At 42.5% G+C, this 13,638-nt stretch overlaps 1 protein-coding gene across 1 annotated transcript in view; it reads left to right on the top strand.

Moving 5' to 3' along the window:
- Positions 1 to 11,798, top strand: part of LOC147738021 (uncharacterized) — a 60,618-nt gene extending 48,820 nt beyond the window's left edge. The window contains exons 2-3 of the mRNA XM_086935666.1: positions 8,509 to 8,587; positions 9,068 to 11,798. Coding sequence (XP_086791792.1) covers positions 9,761 to 11,761 — 2,001 coding nt within the window. The 5' untranslated portion in view covers positions 8,509 to 8,587; positions 9,068 to 9,760 and the 3' untranslated portion in view covers positions 11,762 to 11,798. The remainder of the gene's footprint in view (positions 1 to 8,508; positions 8,588 to 9,067) is intronic.
- Positions 11,799 to 13,638: the final 1,840 nt, after the last annotated feature.

Below are 13,638 nucleotides of genomic sequence, written 5' to 3'. Positions count from 1 at the left end.
CAGCAACAGCATTTGCCGATTATCATAGCAGATGTAGTACTATCTTTAGGTTGGAATAGCTTAGGCATTCATCCATTTAGTCAACCACCAATTAAGTCCCCTCCTTATAAGGAGGGTTGTCCAGTCTTTCCTAAAAAGGCTTGGAACAGAAATCAGTGAAAGCATCAACAGAAGCCTAGTTCCCGTGGAGGTTTGCCTCCACCTGATGCTTCTGAACGTAGATATGATTTGCAAGACCATTCTAAAATTAAGACACCTGAGAGGTTCCAGGTTCCTGATCTTCGGATCAACAATTCGGTTGAGGATGACAACAGGATAGCTGAGAAGGCAAGTGTGCGCAAGCAAGAGGCGACTAGCAGCGCCAGTTTTATGTGAAAGTCAAGCCGGGGGAACCACCTAAATATCATGCCCCATTTCAGAAAAAAAAAGTTTCTGCTTTGACTGCAAAGTATGCCTCAGATGCTGAGAACCCTGCTCCTCGAAAGGAGTTTGGCACTATCCCTTCTTGACAGTGCGGCGGAAGTTACCATAGTGCGCCAGACACTCCACCAGCATCTGGAGGCGAAAGCAACTGATACTTTCATTACTGTAAAAACAGTTGACACTTGAGTTGCCCCTCCTTATAAACTTTATTAACCGCATGCGCGCTAGCGGAATTCCGCTCCTGTGCTGAGTTTTTTAAAACCACACTTTACGTGACGAGCTGGGCTCGTCATCAGCGTGCGAGGAGGCTACGCCATGACGAGCCCAGCTCGTCATCAGCGTGGAAGGGGTTAAATGATTCTCCAAATTGAAGATAATATTAAACACCCGATTAAAGCAGTGTTTTGGGAGAATCTCACTACTTCCTATGATATTTTGTTGGCAAAGGTTGATTGGCCTCCCCCTTTTATCCTAGATTCCTCCAGAGGGAAGGTGTTATTCTACCAAGTTTTTTACAATATGTTCCTGATGACAATAAAAAGGCTTATGCCTCGCAGTTGGCTTTGTCATTGGCCCCAGCATTATATCGCAATAAGGCAGGTTGGGACTAGAGTTCTCCGGTTCATGTGATTCCTTTGTGTTCCACACCTCAGCCCTAACCACACTATCCAATCAAACGAGATGCTAAAGTGTCCATAAGTGACATCTTGACGTAATTGGAATACCAGGGTGTGATTGAACCCTGTGTTTCATCGATGTATAATCCTCTTTATTCCGATATTGACACCGAACTGTTCATATCGCATACTTTTAGATTACGGACATTTAAACAGTCACGTTCGTACCTTTGCAGTCCAGAACACACATAGCTCTGCGTTAGTGAATAACATTGTTTGCAAAAAGAACAAAAACATTTTGGATATTTCCAACAGTTTTTAGTGCCACTCTTTGGCTCCTGAGAGCCGTGATTTGACCACATTCAGTGCGTTGGGCAATCAGCAATGATACGCGGATTGTCTATGAGATGTAAGAATAGCCCTAGTGTGTTTGCAGCTCGGATAGTGTCCCTTTTGCATAAGATCGACCCTGATGCCTTCTCATACGTCGATGACATATACTTAACGGATCATGAATTAGAGCTGCATCTCTTGCATGTGGACCACATTATCGCACATTTTGCAAACTCTGGTTACAAATTAAATTTTACTAAGTCTCACACCTCTTTCTTGGCGGTTCTTTTTCTTGGCAACAAAATCAACAATGAAGGTAGGGGGTTGGCCCCCCACTTTCTGGAGAAAGGTGCTCAATTGCAACCTCCATCTACACTTAAAAAATTGCAATCTTTGCTGTTTTTTTTATTTCGGGAGGACATACATTCCTGATTATGCTCAGTGTATCAAACCGGTGTACTCATTGATAGAACCTTCTTTTTCGGCTTCCAGTGGGCTTCCGGAACATCCCACAATTCTTCGGTCTCTGCAGTCTGATCTACTTGCGACCAACTTCTTGTTAGCACAAGACAATTCTACAAATTTGGTCAAAAGAATTGTACCTGGGGCGTAAGGCTTTACTTACTTGACGTTCAATGAAGGGGACACCGTCCCCATTGCTTATAAATCGCATTTGTATACTACATCTGTGATGCGTTTCTCCTCTACAGAAATTCTTTTGACAGCAGTACAGATGACGATTCTGAAAGAACACTCTCTGGCTCAGGGTAAACGCATTTTCATGGTTTCATCGGTTCCTGCTTTAGAAGCAGTTACAAAGGCTAGTGTCCTGAATTCAAAAGCCTTGCATCCTCGTTGGCTACAATGGGCTACCTCTTTGACTTCGGCTGATGTCAACTTTATCTTTGATCCTTCTTTACAGATGCCGGAGTTTTTGCAGTATGAACATGTTCATCCAGCTTCTTTATCAATACTCCCTCTTGATCAGTACAAATGCATTATTTAAACTGATGGAGCAGCACAGCCCGCCGTTGGTTCTAAACATGCTTATACAGCAGCCTGCGCAATTGTGGTAGGAAACATTGTTGATGGTGATTTTAAATCCTCCTTGGTGCACACACAGTCTCTTGGTGATTACACGGCTCAATTGGTGGAGCTACCTGCTTGGGTTTTAGCTCTTGAGTTTGCTGACCCTGAGGTTCCAACACTTGTAGTGTGCGATTCGTTTTACTGTGTACAATCCTTCAATGACAACTTATTCTTCTAGACACAAAATGATTTTCGTGATTCTAAAGGTAGCACCATTAAGCATAAAACGCGTTGGGTTAAAGTGGCTGCTCTTAAGGAGCGCTTTCCACCCACACATATTATCCATACTTTGGGCCATCAACGTGTGGGAGCACATGCTGGTGGTAATTCAATAGACACAGAATTGATGGACGGAATGCAGAACAAATTAAAACATTCACCCCCAGTCAAGAGATCTGTGCCTCATGGGAACAGTCCAGCCTAAACTGCCAAGCCAGGTCCTCCCTGGACCGTAAACAAGCATCCTAGAACCAGTTTCGGGGTTTCACCCCTCTTCAGCCAGGACAGCTTGATTCCAGTGGCACAGTGAGCCCAGGACCCACATTGGTAATTCAATGGCTGAGGGGGCAGCCAAATCCACAGTAGCCACTTGTTCAGTAGCAGCAGTCATTAGGTCTTTGACTAAAATTGATGATGGTATTTTGGTGGCTATAGCTGAGACGAAGGAGGAAACAGAGTTTCCCCAAGGTTTCCCTTCATGCTATACATATCACTTGTCTTCCGATCAAGGCTCATTTGCAACTATTCTGTCAGTTGGGCAGCGGCTGATTCCCAACGAGGACCACAGACTTTCTTTGATCATTGCCGCTCATGAAGGCGTGACTTCTGCCCATGCCGGAGTAACTGCGACAATTTCACTTTTACAGCAACATTTCTGGTGGCTTGGTTGATATAAACAGGCACGTAAATATGTTCTTTCTTGTGATATTTGTCAACAAATTAGGCCTTCTACTGTTATACGTCCACCATACACTCAACTTTACATCTCTAAGAAGCAGCCATTTGGTTGCATTTATCTTGATCTCTGCTGTCCTTTGACGTCTGATACTGCTTTTAAACACATCTTGGTTGCAGTGGATTCGTGCACTCGATTCCTTTGGGTTTGACCGCAACGCAGTGCTGACACTCAAACTGTTATAAAAGATTTGCGTGTCTTTGTTGGGACATTTTCCTGTTGCACCTTCCATTCTGACCAAGGTCCTGTGTTTGCCTCTAAGGCTTACCGGGATGCAATGAAGTCTCTGGGGGTGTAGGTGAAATTCTTGTGTCCTTATCGGTCTTTTTTTGTCCTTTTTAGAGTTTTATATAGTGCAAACTAGACCCGAGGATTTCAGGTATCAGAGAGCTTTACAAGAGCACCGGTTTCATTATAGATGGACACATTCATTTATTTTTGTTAGGCACAGGGAGATTAAGTAATTTGCCTAGAATCACTGGATGTTGAGAGTGGTTGCCGAAACTTAAACCCGGCTCCCCAGCTTCGAGGTCAAACGCTCTAGCCGTAAGGCCACATCCTCTCCCCAATTTATAGCAAGCCAAACGTCAACATCCAAAGCCCAACGGAAAACATTTAAACTCTAGGATATCAAATTTAACTGTGGGTTAAAAAGAAGTTGATGTCGTCAAACATTCCCCAAGCGCATGTTGCATGCGAAGCGAAATCAAGGAACGTGCACTTAGCTTCTCTGTGTCCTGCACTCTGTCTTGATGCAATTCCTCCACGGGAGCCGGCTCGAAGGAGTTCTCCGCTATTTCAGAAGATCTCCGTAAAAGGCGATGACGCAGCGGGAGGCTTGTTCATAGGGGAAGTCCTCACGCTGCCATTGCGACGAAAGGAAATGAAAGCCAAGCAATACGTGTTGTGGAGAATGGCTATTTATGGCCAATCGTTGTGCGTAGGCGGGCATGTTGTAGCAACATGTCTAGCAACGTTGCTTCACCACGAGATTAGCTGCAGCATGCCCCAGTCTCGTGTGTTGCCCTGGGAACCGGGAACAAAGCTGATGTGTGTTTTTCTTTAGCGTGCACCAGTTCTTTTTAAAATAGAACATTCTCTTACGACTGCCATTTGGAGTTTACAAAGCATTTGGCAGCTTGAATTGGCCTAAGAAATGGATGCCCCCAATGTTAAGGAGCAATGGCAAAGTTAGTTGGTCTAACATACAAGCATTGGTAAAAGCAAACATTCTTTTAAACATACATTGCAACATGGTTAATGTAGAAACCATGGGGATGTCTACAGATGACACAAACCACCACGGACCCTGTGTGATGTGTCTTCCTGACACTCATGGGTGTCATAACATCTGGGGTGCCTATAACCTGGTACTAGGGACTTATAAGGGTACCCCAGTATCCAATGTGGGGTGTACTTAAGTACTGAACATGACAATTTAGGGAGAAAGCAGATAACATGGGGTCCTGATTAGCAGGATCGCAGTCAGACTAGTCAAATATAGCTTAGCACCAGGAAAAAAGTGGGGGTAACCTTAGAAGCAGATCCTACTTTCCTACAGTAAACTATTAAATTTTACTAATAATACATATGTCAATTTCACTCCGATTTATACAACAGTAGACATACTGTTGAACACAGGGGAGGTAAAATGTACTAGTCCCACTCCACGCAGTGCAACAGTAGAAAAAATGTTTAATTGCAGAGGGGTAAAATTTACAATTCCCTCTCCACTTAGTGCAACTGTAAAGAAAGTGTTGGATTAGGGAGGGGTAAAAGTTACTATTCCCACTCCACTCAGTACAGCTTTAGGGAAAGTAGTGAATTGCAGAGGGGTGAAATTTACTATTCCCACTCCAGTCAGTGTAACAGTATGAAAAGTGTAGGTTTGTGGAGGGGTAAAATGTACTATTACCACTCCAGTCACTAATTCACTTCAACAAAATAAAATAATTTCAGAAACAGACTAAGTAACAAAATAAATGTAAATTTAAAAACTATATATTTTTCAAATAATGAAATATTTATTACAATGTTTAATACATATAAATTACTACAAATATTATTATAATTAAGATACACTATTTTTTTCTCTGACCAGGTCCCCAATCTTCGGAACAAGGTAGATCTTGCTGGAACAACCATCACTTCCCAAGTGTTTGTGCGTTTTACTTAGCCGTTCCTTTATAAACGCGAAATTCATTGAGTTCCTGTAAAACAGGCAAACGTTCATTGTTGTCAAATAGTGTTTCAGCCACCGCTGTACTGACACTATCTAGGTCTGGTACCTACATTCTCACACCAAACAGGAGTTCATAAGGAGTACAACCCCCCTAGGGATTTTACTTGGCATGTTGTTAAGTGCCCTCTGAACAACATTGCTTTTGAGGACTGCTTAAGTCATGGTTTTTCCTCTCAACTACCGAATTTTCCTCAGGATGGTAGGGGAGGAGTACTGCAAGGCCACACCCAAACCTCCCATGGCTTCTTTGTAAGCCAGAGAGCTAAAGGCCAGACTATAGTTGCAATGTAGTGTGCTATTGAGTATGTTCCAATGAAGACTCATAAATCCTTTATTACAGTTTGAGCATCAGCTGAGCACTGTGGCCAAACCCACAGGAATCTGGATCATGAATTCACTGCCACCAAGATGTACTTGTAAGCCCCATCTGATTGTAAGGCACCGCAGCGATCCCAATACACACATGACAAGGGCTTGTCTTAAATCAAACGAGATGTCTGTGCTGGACGTGCCAAGGTGGAGCCCTTCATCTGCTGGCAGATGTTGCATTTAAGGACAAAATCCTTGGTCTGTTTTGATAGAACTGGCCACCAATAGCGGTACTTCAGTAATTAAACTGTACCAATAATCCCTGCATGAGCGAACCCAGACCCTACTAGTGTGCTCACTGACTGGTTTTAGCCAGCCTGCCGCCACAGACGAGTTTCTGACCCCTTGGGTGAGGGCCTTTGCTCTCAGGTGTCAGAAACATATCCTGCCCGGGTAGAGGATTTTTTACACCCCCTCCCACAGGATGACCTACAGATTAGCATTCCAAGGCAGGTCCAAGAGACAACCGCCTTTGGTATGCCAATCTGGATTCCCTCACAGGAGAGGATGCTGACCGCCTTTGACCAGGGCCCATTTGGCACTTGAGCAAGGCAGGAAAATGAGTAGTCAGATAGGCGTGTTCACCTCCAGGCTAGTACTACCCTTCAGGGGGACTACCTGAAATGATCACAACCTTTCAGAGTCTGCCATCTTTGTGATGGCCAACTGAAGAACTCCTGAAAGTAGTGATATTGGGGGTGTAGGACCCCAGGGGTCAATAGCTGAATGGCTATTTCCCTAGACTCCGCTAACGCCCCTAAATCTAGTATTTATGGGAGACCCTGGCATCAGGAGATCAGATCCTGCCGACCTAAAAGAAGATAGACGGACGTGAAGACTCGCAAGAAACAAGAACAGAAGATCCAGCAACTGACTTAGCGGCGACCCTGCCGACCTGTCTGTTATTAGACAGTTGCACCGAAACACAACTTGTCATGCAGCTGCGGTGTCTCCAACCCCTGGGAGAACTGCCAGCACTTCGGCCAAGAACTAGAAACTCCTGTGGAACAGCAGAGCTGCTCCCCTGCACCTTGTAGGTACCAAGAAAGAACTGTAAGGCTCCAAGACCGTGAAAACCCGACATTGGAAAGCATCGCTATACCTGAGCCACCTAGCACCTGGGTGAAGTAGGCCGACAGTGCCAACCCAGTCACCAGACCCGATGCCCACCTTGAGTTTCACCTCTGTGGACATATCAATGCCACTTGCGGCCTCTGCTTGCAGGCCCCCTCTACCGCGACGCTCCCTGTGACAAAACCTGATGCCTAAAGGCACTTCTGCACCCGTTACCCGTGGCCCAAGGAGACGAGGACTGAAGGCTTCTCCATGTCCCGCTGCATTGTATGGCCTGAATCCCCCTGTTGGTTCAGCCCGTCTGGGCTCCCAATCCAAACCTGCAGTCTCCTTTCATGCAGACTGATCCCCATAGACTAACATTGGGCACCGGACGCTGTATTTTACCACTGCACCCTGCTGCCCTAGGGTCACTGGAGGTGACCTGCTGGCTCTGCCTTGGACCTTGCCCCATACTTACCTTAAGTCCAAGAGATTGGTCTCGTAAGTATCATTACTCTACTGTATCCCATACTTGTTTTTCCTCCCGTAAGATAACATTGCAGCTTCTGAAAATGGACGAAGTGTTGACTTTTTAAAATTGAAGAATTTCTATCTCGAAATGTACTTACCTGATCATATTGATTCTGCCGCTTACATATATATATATAAATGTATTTGTTATTTTTATAAATTGGGGAATCTCCTTATTGAGTTGTGTGCATCGTTTATTTAATGTATGTCTATTTTACAGATGTCTAACACTGATCTCTGATAAGCCTAAGGCTGCTCGGCCTCACTACACCCTAGAAGAGCATCTTGGGATTGCTAGAGCAAACCCTGTCCACTTATAAGGAATATGTGGACTCTTTGTACAGTATACCTCTTTTTTGGTGTACTATATAAAGATCCAGCTTCTGACACTCCTCTGTTTGTTCCTCATAAGCACCTACCTGTGCACCTCCTCTGTTTCTACCTCATAAGCACCTACCTCTGCACCACAAAAGAGACAACACTAAGTCAGATACCCCTGAAAGGAAGAAAAAAAAAGATGAATATGCAGACATCTGCTGGCTGCACTGATATGTCAGATAAATTATTGGTTTTCATAAAGTCTCAATAATAAGGACTAAATACCTGTTATGATTGAATATTAACTTATAGATCAGTGTTTGTTTGCTTTATCTGTGCTTACAATGTAAAGGTCGGGCATTAATATGAACCACTCGTGGTTTTACAGCAAGAGCTGTGGAAGGAGCTGCGGCTTGAAATGCAACAAGGTCTGAACTTTAGATACTTAAGGAAGAACTAAAGAATCTCTTGTGTATGTATTGTGTGCGGCCAGAACCAGGCCCTGCAAGTTTAACTAGTTTTAGGGAGATGGACGGATGTTACAGCAATAACATGATAATGTTCCAATCTTTCAGATTAGAAGAAACCAGAAATTCTTGAACCAACCCCGGCGTGGGCTGAGATGGTGGCAGCGATTACTTAACGAACAGCAAGGTAAAGACAAGAGTTGGTACTTGAGCTGACATAATGTGAACAGGAAAGCACTGAAGTATGTGAATGTAGTTACCTTTCTTATGTACTTCCAGAGGAGTCAACTTTGTTGTACACTTTCTGAAACTAAATAAACAACTGTACACCCTGTTCTCTCTTTTTCCACAATCTGTTGTTGTTTAAATGAAATCTTGTCCACGTGCCTCTATCTAAAGCTTTACCTCTAGCACGTGGTGCTCCGTGAGTGCTCTTTCTTTACTAAGTTACTCTGTGAACACTGGTAATTCACCTCCTTTTCAGAAGTTAATAAGATATGACATGTTCAACAGAATGTTTGCTTAAATATCTGTGTATGGTGAAATAATAATTGCTAAGTTTCAAAGATGGTGAAGTTGAGATGTCGTTAAAAGCCAGTTAAATATTGTGTATTCATATTATGTTACATTTGCATTTCGTAATTTTAAATCTCTTTACATCCAACAGAAAACAATCTTTGAAAGCATGAAATGCTTTTGAATAACAGCTATTGTTCTGTAAATCTACAAACAATGGTCAGAAATAATGAACTTCAGTATTCAGGAAAACATCAGCGCAGTCAGAGACGGAGAGACCTGAACATAAACTGACAGATCCTGGAAGAGGCTGTGATGGATAATTCAGTGGATGTAAGAGTCTGAGCTGTGCACCTCCACGACACAGGACTGAGGAAATGACCTCTAGAAAAGTAAGGCAACAACACTGACAAACCACCTTCAGCTGTGATCATGGGATCGGTATAATTTGGTTACAGCAGTGCGTTGATTCCTAAAATGATAACAGACCATCATTCAATGCTCTAGGTGTATTGTAAACTCTTCCTGGCTATACCACAGCAACCACTGTAGAGCACAACAGAGTGAGACAAACAACTAAAGTGTAAAAGAAAGAGGAGTTCTGCTGTCTAACATTTAGAGCACTGTCCCTATTGTACCAATGAGACGGATTTATTTTTACCCACAAGTGTCAAAACCTGTTATCCAATCCAAAGACAACATCTCTTGCAAGGAAGCCTGTCTAATATTATGAGTGGGGCAAGTGTTTAGTGGCCACTGTACTTTATTTTTAAATTGGAAATCAAATGTTGTAAATGCCAACAAATGCAGGAAATGTGGGAATAATACAAGTGCTTTATCATCCATGCTGGCCCTTCAGGAAACACAGTCATGGGATGTATACAAATATATACCCGACCCAGAGACACTAATCAAGAAAAAAGAATCATACACATGCAGCGAAAGCTTTAGTTTCTCATCCAGATTAAAGTGCCATCGGCAAACACACACAGGCGAAGAGCTGTTCAGATGCAGTGAATGTGTAAAGAGCTTTAGGCTGTTATCAACCCTAAAAAGACATCAGCGAATGCACACAGGGGAAAAACCATTCAAGTGCAATGAATGTGGGAAGAGTTTTAGTCAGTTATCAGATCTCCAAAGACATCAGCGAACGCATACAGGGGAAAAGCCATACCACTGCAGTGAATGTTTGAAGAGCTTTAGTCAGTTATCACATCTCTACAGACATCAGAAAACACATGCAGGGGAAAAAACATACAACTGCAGCGAATGTGAGAAGAGTTTTAGTTGGATATCACACCTCCAAGTACATCTGCGAACACACACTGGGGAAAAGCCATTCAGGTGCAGTGAATGTGTGAAGAGCTTTAGGCTGTTATCAGATCTCCAAAGACATCAGCGAAATCATACAGAGGGAAAGTCTTACCATTGCTGTGAATGTGTGAAAAGCTTTAGTCAGTTATCACACCTCTACAAACATCAGAAAACACACACAGGGGAAGAAACATACAACTGCAGCGAATCTGAGAAGGGCTTTAGTTGTTTATCACATCTCCAAGCACATCAGCAAAAACACACAGAAGAAAGGCCATTCAGATGCAGTGAATGTGTGAAGAGGTTTAGGCTGTTATCAACCCTGAAAAGACATCAGCGAACACACACAGAGGAAAAACCATTCAAATGCAATGAATGTGTGAAGAGCTTTAGTCAGGTATCAGATCTCCAAAGACATCAACGAATGCACACAGGAGAAAAACCATACCAGTGCAATGAATGTTTGAAGTGCTTTAGTCAGTTATCACACCTCTACAGACATCAGAAGACACACACAGGGGAAAAAACATACAACTGCAGCGAATGTGAGAAGAGCTTTAGATGGTTATCACACCTCCAAACACATCAGCGATCACACACTGGGGAAAAGCCTTTCGGGTGTAGTAAATGTGTGAAGAGGTTTAGTCGATCGCCAGACCTGCAAAGACATCAGCGAACACACTCTGAGGAAAAACCATACCGTTGCAGTGAATGTGGGAAGAGCTTTAGGCAGTTATCAATCCTACACGGACATCAGCGAACACACACTGGGGAAAAACCATACCATTGCAGTGAATGTGTGAAAAGCTTTAGTCAGTTATCAATCCTACGCGTATATCAGCGAACACACACTGGGGAAAAACCATACCATTGCAGTGAATGTATGAAAAGCTTTAGCCAGTTATCAGCCCTCCAAGTACATCAACAAACACACACAGGGGAAAAACCATACCACTGCAGTGAATGTGAAAAGAGTTTTGGTCAATTATCAATCTTACAAAGACATCAGCGAACACACACAGGGGAAAAGCCATATCACTGCAATGAATGTGTGAAGAGCTTTAGTCAATTATCAATCCTTCAAGTACATCAGCGAACACACACAGGGTTAAAACCATACCACTGCAGCGAATGCGTGAAGAGCTTTAGACAGTTATCACAGCTCCAAAGACATCAGCGAACACACACAGGGGAAAAGCCATACCATTGCAGCCAATGTGTCAAGAGCTTTAGTCGGTTATCACACCTTCAAACGCAACAGCTAACACACACAGGGTTAAAACCATACCATTGCAGTAAATGTGAAAAAAGCTTTAGTTGGTTATTACACCTCTACAGACATCAGCGAACACACACAGGGGAAAAACCATTCAAGTGCAGTGAATGTGTGAAGTGCTTTAATCAATTATCAGACCTACAAAGACATCAACGAACACACACTGGGGAAAAACCATTCAGGTGCAGTGAATGTGTGAAGAGTTTTAGTCAGTTATCAGACCTACAAAGACATCAACGAACACACAGAGGGTAAAAATCATTCAAGTGAAGCGGATGTGTGAAGAGATTTAGTCACTTATCAGAGCAACAAAGAAATCACCGAACACACACAGGAAAAACTAAATGAAGGGAATGTGTAAAATTCTTAAGTTAATAGTATGAGCTACAAAAACATCATTGAACACACACTAGGGAAAAACCATACGACTGCAGTGTATGTGTGAAGAGCTTTAGTTGGTTATCACACCCCCAAAGGCATCAACGAACACACACATGGGATAAAACATTCAACTCTAGTTAATGTGTGAAGAGCTTTTGCCAATGACCAGCCCTACAGGGATATCTGAGAACACACACATGGGAAAACCATACAATTGCAGTGAATGTATGAGAGCTTTAGTTGGTTATTATACCTCCTAAGACATCAGCAAACTAACACAGGGTTAAAATCATACCATTGCAGTAAATGGGTGAAGAGCTTTAGTCAATCTTCAGAGTTCAAAAGACATCAGAAAACACACACCGGGGGAAACCATTCAAGTCCAGTTAGTAAGAGAAGAGCTTTAGTTGGTTACCAAGCCTACAAAACCATCAGCGAAGTACAGAAGATGATAAAGTTACAATTATGTGGGGCATTCAAATGCCGGAGGATGTTAAGTAGAAGATATACACCCTGACTAGCAGAATGGAAGCAACACAGATATTTGTAGAATAATTGTGTCTACTCAGTGATTGATCAATTCATTTCTCTACAGATAAGAAAAAGAAATGAAGTTGCAGGAAACACATTAAGACATTAGCAGAGTGCAGACCAAAAGGAAAGAAATAGTGTTGTTTTTTACTTTGGTAAAGTAGAGTTCTAAAGAACAACATCCACACACACCTGTTCATGCTACTTTTAAAATCCACACTATAGACAGGGCTTGGACTAACAAGGGTATTTTCAGCTAACTTTAGGGTTTAGTTCTAAAACCTATAAACCCAACACACTCGAACTGATTTAACTGGCAGGCACTGGAGAACATTCATAGTTAATTGTGGGCTTTAGGTGCTTTATGCAACATTGATGGTTTCACTGCTGCTGCCAGAGAACAGAGAAATGAAAGAAGGACATTGTGATCTCAATCTCTCTGGGTTAATCCATGCAGTACACATGTACCTCCCAAGACCTGACACAGGAGAAGCGATGCTCATTTCCATCATCACATGCATCTGTAAATGCACCCACCATAGTGGCACTTCCCCAGTGATGTTCAACAGCTGGATCCTTGGGGATTTGACCGCTCACCACTGACTATGTAAATAATTCATTGTTTGATTAATTGCATGTAAAAATATTTTATGAGTTTCTTATTTGCAGTGAATCATTTGACCAAATCCTAACTGTGTCATGGATAGAATTAGTGCAATATGGCAAAATTATTGATATGAGAAAAAGATGTTGAAATGTTTACTTCTAATGAGGTTTCTCAAGATTTGACAGTTAAGTAAAGATTAAATATTTAGCACTAAAGTATTTAAGCTCCTATCAGCTAGAATCCACAAGCATCGACTCTCTGTTATGCATTTCTGCAACCTTGAACTTGGAAAGAAATCTGGATTCAGAAGAAAAGGAACACAAATGATAGTCAGGTTTGTGTTTGCGAGCTAAAAAGAACCCTCTTTTTTATAAACTCTGCTGGTAAATGAAAGAACTTAAAAAACATATGCTGCCTCATGAGCAGAGTGAAAGTTTCTAATGCATTTTAGCCTTTCTCAGACCAGAAATAGGATAGACCGTAGCATTCAGAATCATCCGAAATTTGCTTTTGTGTTGCTGGAGCCACCAAATACAGTGTTCTCATAACCCAGCTTTGGATAGAGGAAGGAGTTCACCGATAACATATTCATGTGAGAAGAAAGAAAAGGAAA

Source organism: Lissotriton vulgaris, chromosome 1_1 (assembly GCF_964263255.1).
Source record: "Lissotriton vulgaris chromosome 1_1, aLisVul1.2, whole genome shotgun sequence".
In the NCBI taxonomy this organism is placed as follows: Eukaryota; Metazoa; Chordata; class Amphibia; order Caudata; family Salamandridae; genus Lissotriton; species Lissotriton vulgaris.
The sequence above is the reverse complement of the archived record's forward strand: the minus strand, read 5'-3'. Positions and strand labels throughout refer to the sequence as shown.